Source organism: Larimichthys crocea, chromosome XI, assembly GCF_000972845.2.
Source record: "Larimichthys crocea isolate SSNF chromosome XI, L_crocea_2.0, whole genome shotgun sequence".
Taxonomy (NCBI): Eukaryota; Metazoa; Chordata; class Actinopteri; family Sciaenidae; genus Larimichthys; species Larimichthys crocea.
In genome coordinates, this window is record NC_040021.1 from 20,944,047 (window position 1) to 20,952,460 (window position 8,414).

Here is an 8,414-nt window from a genome sequence, read left to right on the forward strand (position 1 = left end):
GTTTGGCGTCTGCTCGGCGTTGTCCTGCCTCCGTTGTTTGTCAACAATAAAAAAAGAAACTAAAAAAAAGACTAAAATTGGTTTAAAATGGTGCGAGATGACTCGTTAATCTAGTAGTCTGCAGATTCATTGCTGGTTATGTGAGCTGAAGTCTTGTTGGTAAGTCTCACGGAGCTTTGTGTTTCACTTCCTTTTTAAACTTGACGTTACTGAGCCGCAGCGCCATGTTAAAGTCATCGCCCAGCGCGAGCTATAACTCACTTAATATGGTCTCGAGACCACTTTGAACTTAATGTTCGTATATTATATGAAACATATGTACCGTTATCTGTATATTAAACAGGAACAGGTAAAGATTAGTTATACTGGGACAACGTAACTGACGTTAGTTAGTCACCAGCTGAGCTTGATTAAGCACGCGTAACAACGTAATGTACGTAACGTAAATATAAACTTACGCTCTACATGTCATGTTTATCGTGCTAACCTCAGTTATTTTGTTTTTGTCAGCATTCACATCCGGCTCCAGCTCCTGTGGCAGATGGAGGAGCTCTACACTTTAGAGAAAGAAGTGGGACGAGGCAGCTATGGTGTGGTGTTTGAGGGCCATATGGCCAAAACAGGACAGAGGGTGGCTATCAAAAGACTGCCCTGCAGCAGCCCGGAGTGCATTGAACTCTACCTGCAGGAGCTGTGGGCCATGAGAGCCACAGCCAAGAACCACGTCAATGTCATTGTGCTCCACAGCTGTCTCCTGCAGACGGGGCCAAGGAGCCTGAAGCCGCTAAAACCTGGAAAACTGCCTCTACGTCTAGTTGAGAGCGTGCTGAAGGGCAGTGTAGTTGGAGCACAACAAAGCCAGGAAAGGAGTAACTCTCAGTCCAACACCCAGAGGAAGAACAAATCTGTCTCTAGACTTAAGGATAGGAGCAACACTGTCCAGGCCAGGGCTAAGCTTCAGGAGAAGTCTAAATCAAATGCGTCTGATTCTTTAACTCCACAAAGGCCTCAAAACAGAGCCAGGAAGAGACCGGCCCAGAGGGAGGAAGAGGAGCCGGGGCCCCTGTATTGCTTGGCCCTGTGGCTTGTGATGGAGTACTGTGACGGGGGAGACTTGAATCAGTACCTGCTCTCCAGGCCACCAGATGCCCAGCGTAACCACAGCGTGGTGCGACAGCTCTGCAGTGCCGTGGCCTTCCTGCACAGTCTGGGTATCACCCACCGAGACCTGAAGCCTGACAACGTGCTGGTGTGCGTGACACCAAAAGGCCCCGTCGTCAAGGTGTGTGTGTGTTGTGACGTGATGATGTTTACGTCAGTGCAAGTGGCGTTATCCTTGCGCCAGTACACAAATTATTAGGAAACTAATACATCTGAAGTGTCATAGTTTGTAATGTGGTTTTCTTCCCAGGGGTGTTTCAAAGCAGCAATGAACTCAAGACACAAAAAACAATCTTAACAGGAAGCAATATGATAGAATGAATGGAACTAAAAATCCCTGTGTGCCCATACAATTAAAATACTGAGAAACTGTTGATCAGGTTCATGTCACACTGGGGGAAATGTGTGGTCAGAAAGTAAAATTCTGCCACTCACGCAGACTGTTTGAGGGGTAAAAACATATCTTACAGGATATGACATTTTAAAAACACACTTAATGTATATTTGACCTTTGAAAGCCTTCATCTGTAATGCTAATGGTATACTTAAAAATAATGACAACTGCAACAACAAAGGATTATTTCCTTCACGTATTTGTCTGTCAATAAATTTCTCCATTAATGATGAAATTAATCATTTGGTACAGAAAATATCAGAAAACATAAAAGGATGTATTAATGAGCTCTTTTTACATAAGTAGGCTGAGGAAAGTTCCTCACGTATTTGTGGGGAAAGTTTAATGCCAACACCAATCGTAATGAAGTGCCCTGTCCATCCTCTAGGTGGCAGACTTTGGTCTGAGCAAGATGACTGAAGGTCTGGTGGGTGGTGATCTGACCAGGCAGCACTTTTCCTCGACCTGTGGCTCTGACTTCTACATGGCTCCAGAGGTGTGGGGTGGTCTGCCCTACACAGCCCAGGCAGACATCTTCTCGCTGGGCGTGTTGTTCTGGGCGGTCCTGGAGAGAATCACCTTTGTGGAGGAGGGGACCACGCAGGAACAACTGGGTAAGTGTCCAGTGGAGACTTTATAGAGTAGATCGAGATCTACGGCCGTCTTTCCCGAAACAGAACAGTTGACTCGACTGGGGCAGTAGAGATACACACCTACAATATGCAAATATGTGAATACAGATTCAGTGTGTCTTTGTGTGTTAACATGTCAGGTAACACATCAGCACATGCCTGTCGTGCTGAAAGGTTGAGTGTGTGCTCGGGCAGGTTGATGACGCATCACACTGAATCGTGTTTGACTTAATGAACTGGCACATATTAAAAATGTCACCTGCTATACATCATGAATTCATCACCCACTGGCGGTACAATCATGAATCTAAATGGCAAAGAGGTGAATGATTGATGTTATGTACATTTTGATATGGATTATAGTAGCTCTGTTTCTGATAATACAAGCTGACAGTGTAATTCAGCTTCCTAATCCTTTAACATCTTTTTATCAGCATACATTAAAGAAGATCAATTACATTTAAGAAGGTGATTCAATGTGTTGGTATTTGTGTCATTTATCATTATTTGAGATTGTTTTACATTACCTGTCATTGCATAGAACTTGGTGTAGTGAGCAAAGCTCTGGCCAGTTCAATACAGTGCCATGCATTTCAGTATAGCTCTGCAGACCAGCATTTAGATTTTAATCTCTGCTTTTAATGTCCTATTTCCTGTCTGAAGCCCCGCATGGCTACAGGATGAGGAGGCGTCTTAATGTACGCAGGGCTCAGTTCTGCACCGTCGGAGAGTAATGAAATGGTTGCAATACAGAGGTCTCACAAAAATGGGTGCGTCCAGAACTGACCTGGAGGCAGGAAGATATGAACCATTATCCCCAAGTTTAGTTCACCAGGACCTCCCCGAGTCAGTGATACTCCATTAGGCTGAATGAGAATGGTCATGATTGGATGGAGAGAGAGGTTCCAGTGGATTCAAATAAAAATGTGAAAAAGGCAAAAATGGAATTTAGCAGCTCCGATCGCAATCCTCTTTGTCAGTGAGAAAATGGGCAGAGGCAGCTGGAGGCTTCACCGACAGATAAAATGCTTCATTATTTTACGTTATCCTCTCTTAAGACCCACACAGTGATTTGACTGGGCAGGGGGGCAGAGAGAATATAGTCAAGGAGCAAGACACTAGCACTATGTCTTTACCTTGTTGAAGCTTGGTGCTGGAAGCAGCGTCTGCTCTCTGCTCGGCCTGGTTAGGAAGTCATTGCTGAGCTTTGAGCAGGTCAGCATGATACTTGACTGTGGACGTCCCCTCAAGTGACAGGGCAGGACAGGAGTTCAGTGTAGAGCATTATCAGGAGTGTGTTACTATTTAAAATTAATTTACTAAAAAGCGGACTATACTATACTATATAAAAAAAAAAAAAAATCTTGTGATTAAGTAACAATTGATGCATTTTAATTACTTTCAGATAATCCTCTTTAATTTTTTTAGGCATGCAGCTAATGATTTTTTTCCTCCTCATTAATCTACAAACTTTTTTTTCGATCATTTAGTCAAGAAAATGTCAAACAAAGACAAATGACCAATTCAGGTTATTAGAGCCCAAAGTTTTATCTTACTTAAGTATTCTGATCAGCAGCCAAAAAAACCCAAAGTACTGATAGCATGAAGTAAGAAGAGGAAGCTCATCTGGGAACTTCAACTTGTGAGGCTCAGTCAGCCAGAAAGATTTCCAAAAATGTCAAATAAATATTTATTTACTGTTTTCTGAAGTGTTCGTGGAGATGTTTCACCAACTTCCAAATTTAGTTTTGAGTTTTTCCAGCTGTGAGCAGCTCCTCCATCTCCTTTGTGCACTGCAGAGTTTTGGGTGTACTTCATGGTGTCACTGTTGCACACGACAAACTCCCTACATGTTCTTCCTCATAAAAAAATTGTGTACATTCATGTTGACCTGTTAGCAGTCTTCATTGCCTCTGCTGGCACCTTGCTGTGTTTCTCGGTGCGCTACATCCACCTGGGAGTTAAACCAGTGGAGGGAGCGTGTATCGCATCACCCACACGTTCATTTACTTAAAAAACTGGAACAGTACTCCACAGTGACCAACATCTCCACGTGTACCTGTGTACAAACCACTATCGGACACACAGAACTGACTGCTGCATTCTTTTGAGTTCACTTGGTAGAGCCTACATTACCCACACTGCACATCAGTAGCAGCAAGCAGGTTGTAGCTCATTATAAAGCAAACTGTTGCTTTTTAACAACAATGACGACTGAAACACATCTGTTGATTTTCGTCTCTATAAAATCATATATATTTAAATTATATTGACATAGAACGTCAAGATGTAACTTCTTATTTACACATTCTGTCCTGGTGCCTGTATTACACACATGTAATCAGGCAAGTGCCCCTCTCCTGAAAGGGGTCAACATGCCAAACTCTCAACACACACTTCATACACACTTCATACTGCTTCACAGCTGCTTTTGGAGCCAACCGTGTTCCAGTTTTTGGCTGTGACACAACCACAAGTAGGACAGCTGTCGATATTTAATCCACAAGAAGATCAGACAAGATGTGATGTTAGATTATTTCAACCAAAAGTGTCAAACATTTCATGACATTGGCGTGGCAGTGAAGCTTAAGCACACATCAAGTTGAATCTAAATCTTAAAACTGAATGAACGTGATTATGAAACAAGAAAATACATGTATGGATTTTTTAAAAATAGTTTGTTGGTTTGTTGATTATGATTGCATTGTTCCTGTTTAATAACAATGCGTTTCCCTCGTGTTTCCTCTGTAGGTGCGTACGTATGTAAGGGTCGCTCAGGCTGGCTGATGCCGCTCGGGGAAGCCTTGTGTGAGAACGCCGACCTCCAGCTGTGCATCCCTATGAAGTTTAAGAGAGCACCCCCGCTGCCACCGCCCCCTGGTCCGGCCACGTGCACCCTGCTTTTAGACATGCTCGCCTCAAACCCGGATGCCCGGCCCCTCGCAGAGCAGCTGGAGGCCAGAGTGTGCTCTGCTCTGAAGAAGGACTCCCACTGACAGAAAGTGGGCTTAAGAGACCGTAATGGCTATAACCACTATAGCCACTACATGGAAATATTGACTATGGGCTCCCTGATCGCAGTGCTTCTACATGTGTAAGAAACAGCCACTTTACTGCCAAAGGGAGGTGGGGATAAGAAATATGTATGATTTTATGGGACTGCAGGTGCTATTTTTGTCGCAGAAACAGAAGCTTGATTCATAAACTGTGTAGGAAACCACGAAAAGGGAAATGAATGAAACAGAGGAGGTCCATATAGAGGTCTGGTGGTACCTACTCAAGCTGTATTTGATGTAAGCACCATGCTGCTTGAAGTTTGAATGCTTGAGACAGAAAATCAATTGTAGCATGCGTGTGTATACGTAACTGAAATGAAATGCGAGGGATCACTGCTGCTGCTTCTTGTTTGGTGACTCCCCATCACAGCTTCTGGGCGTTGCTTTTGACTTGATTTGTGGACATGACTCGTTGAAAATTGTAGCTAGCATTTCATTTCTTTGTGCTTCTTCACATATTTCCACCACACATTGATGTAGCATTGCACAGTTCACTGGATCTCCATGTCTTAAATATGTAAAGTGACCAAAAAACTTTGTCTATTATAATATAATCCAGAGTAGTAGTCCTGTAATAAATACTATCTTTGTGACACTAATAAATTAATTTTAACTCTTAATGACACTGTGTCAGCAACAGGCATCAATTCAACACTGTGTTAATGTTTGAGGCTGTAGTTGGTGGTGTTTTTTGTTTTTTTTTCCTCCAAAAATATGGACATGATATGATTATATAACACATGTCAACATAACCTTCAACTCAATGGCAACACAAAGTACAGCCTCAAAATGTACGACAGGTTAGAGTCGGTATACAAACGGCTAACACAAAACCTTAAAGGACCACTGTGTCAGACTTAAAGAGACTATTAGCAGAATGTGTCAGAAATTTTGTATGATTACGAGTATGATTTTTCATTAATGTATAATCACCTGAAAATAATCATTATGTTTTTGTTACCTGTGACTGAGCCTTTTATGTCTACAGACGCCACGGGTCCTCTTCTACAGAGTCCGCCATGTTGAATCACCATTTGTACGGTAGCCTGTATGGACAAACTAAACACTGACTCTAGAGCATGTTTATGTTTTTTGCAATTTTCATTGCCACTGTAGTTCTTCCTTTTACGCTTGTAAATGGAAAATCTTTAACGGACCAGCGTGTAAGATTTGGTGACATGTAGCGGTGTGGTTGCTGATTACAACCCCTTTGTCTCACCTTCCTCGTCCTAGCACGAAAGAGGAACTACAGTAGTCATGAAAACGGTGAAAGGCCATATCTGGACTCAGTGTTTAGTTTGTCCATTCTGTGCTGCTGTAGAAACACGGTGGTTCAGCAATCTGTGGAATAGGACCTGGATCATCTTTAATTATAAGAGGCTCATTCTGAGGTAACAAAAACAGAATTATTCTTATTGTTCTCTCTAATATATTTTGTAAATAGAGCCCCGTAAATCTGACACACTGGACCTTTTTAAAATACAGCAGTATTTATTGCAGGGCTAACTTACTACTGGTGTTTGTATTTTTTTGCTTTGTGTATTTACATTTTTAACATTCAGAGATTTAAATATGACTTGAAAATGTATATTTTTTTGTAAGCTTGCTTTGAGTCAGTAATGTTTTAGGTTGTTGTAAGTTTTAGTCAAACTGTGTGAGCATTTTTGTGATCTCTGCACTGGAAACTTAAAGGTCTGGCAGCACCAGGCTCCTGGTGACTAACGATCACTAATATACCGTCCCCTCATGAGCAGGAAATTAAAGCCAGACATTAGGATTGTTGTTGATCATATCCATGCTGAGTCCACAGCATTTATTACTGGCCATCAGTCTTAGTCTTTGACAGAAGATACGCAATCTTAGATGGCTACTTATTTCACAGTTTCTTTGTCAAAAAAGAAAAAAGGATGTGCATTAAAACATGAACTGTGTCCAGAAACACTTTTTAAATTCACCGTCATTTAAATAAACATGAAACTGTCACGACTGTGATGTAAAGTTCATGCTTTACAACCATCCTGTCACGTATTTTCTCAGCCCGTCCTCGTGACGAGACGAGTGAGCTCAGCAGCGTCTGTGACGTGGACGTCAGAGGGACAAGTGGAGATTTAAGCTAGTGAGGTTTGCTCACCTGACCTCTCTGCTCGCGGCTCGAAAAGGCTGTCTCTGACTGATCGGTGACCTTTTACTGGTGTGAGTGACTGTTCACGCTCGGCTGGCCAGGCAATAGTTCACACAGATGACTTTTGACCTCCACATTTCTCAAGACTTTAGAGGAATTGATGGTACTGAAGTTTAGGGTGTAATGCGTTACAAGTACAGTGGGGAAATGAAACTTAAAGGTCCAGTGTGTCAGATTTAGGAGGCTTTATTTAGAGGACATGGAACTAATATAATATAATGTAATATGCATGACTATGTTTTCATTAGCATATAATGGAATAAGTTAGTAAATAAGTTGAATATTTTTCTTAGAATGAGCATTTCTAAGTTCTATAGATGGCGAGGGTCACACATTCACATTCTTCATGTCATGAATGATTTGAGGGGATTGCAATCAGCAACTACACAGCTAGATGCAACTAAATCCTACACACTGCTCCTTTAAAACAATATGAGTCTGTGACAATGCTAGCTTTGTAAGGCTACATTTAAGACACAGGGTCCGGTCGAATAGTCAAATTTGCTCAGGAACCTTCCTCACTGAGTGAAATGACCCGGAAGTATTAACGTAGCCGCCATGATAAGAGCTGTTTGTATTCTCAAACTGTTAAGGGAAGGAGCTTCAATGATCATCTCCTTTAGCGTTGGATACATTGGACCATCCTTTACGAAAGTAGAGGAGGTAATGTGGTACAGAGAGAGTGTGACAGATGTGTTGACGTGATGTAAAAACTTTTAACATGAAGTGTGCTCTGTTGTCAAGTGTGGAGCTGCGTTCACACACACAGTAAAAAAATGCAGATCATCATGAAGTTACTGTTGCTGATTAATCATATCTTTGCCATAACTTGCTAATATGTTTCTATATGAGTGGACAGGAGGGTGAGCGAATATTCTGACGTTGATAATGAAGTCATATCTTTAACCGGGTTGTCCACGCTTATATTTCCTGCATGAAACAGCATGGAGAGTATCTAGTAAGTATCAGAGGTGTGCGTTTTGTAGTCC

At 41.9% G+C, this 8,414-nt stretch overlaps 1 protein-coding gene across 2 annotated transcripts; it reads left to right on the forward strand.

Moving 5' to 3' along the window:
* The first annotated feature begins 5 nt into the window (after positions 1-5).
* si:ch211-63o20.7 (Serine/threonine-protein kinase pdik1l-B-like) lies at positions 6-7,141 on the forward strand. Of its 2 annotated transcripts, none has more exons than XM_010741261.3 (4): positions 6-159; positions 511-1,282; positions 1,944-2,169; positions 4,939-7,141. In XM_010741261.3, the coding sequence occupies exons 2-4, from the start codon at positions 542-544 to the stop codon at positions 5,181-5,183; spliced, it is 1,212 nt and encodes a 403-aa protein (XP_010739563.3). In that variant the 5' UTR covers positions 6-159; positions 511-541; the 3' UTR covers positions 5,184-7,141. The 2 variants fall into 2 exon arrangements, with proteins under 2 accessions (XP_010739563.3, XP_019123237.2); XM_019267692.2 differs by lacking the exon at positions 6-159 and adding an exon at positions 255-433.
* Positions 7,142-8,414: the final 1,273 nt, after the last annotated feature.

Bases quoted from the DNA above. Each gene is read 5' to 3' on its own strand.
- si:ch211-63o20.7 (XM_010741261.3), top strand. From the start codon at position 542: ATGGAGGAGCTCTACACTTTAGAGAAAGAAGTGGGACGAGGCAGCTAT. The intron at 1,283-1,943 runs GTGTGTGTGTGT...TCCATCCTCTAG, and splicing joins CAAAAGGCCCCGTCGTCAAG to GTGGCAGACTTTGGTCTGAG. The intron at 2,170-4,938 runs GTAAGTGTCCAG...TTTCCTCTGTAG, and splicing joins GACCACGCAGGAACAACTGG to GTGCGTACGTATGTAAGGGT.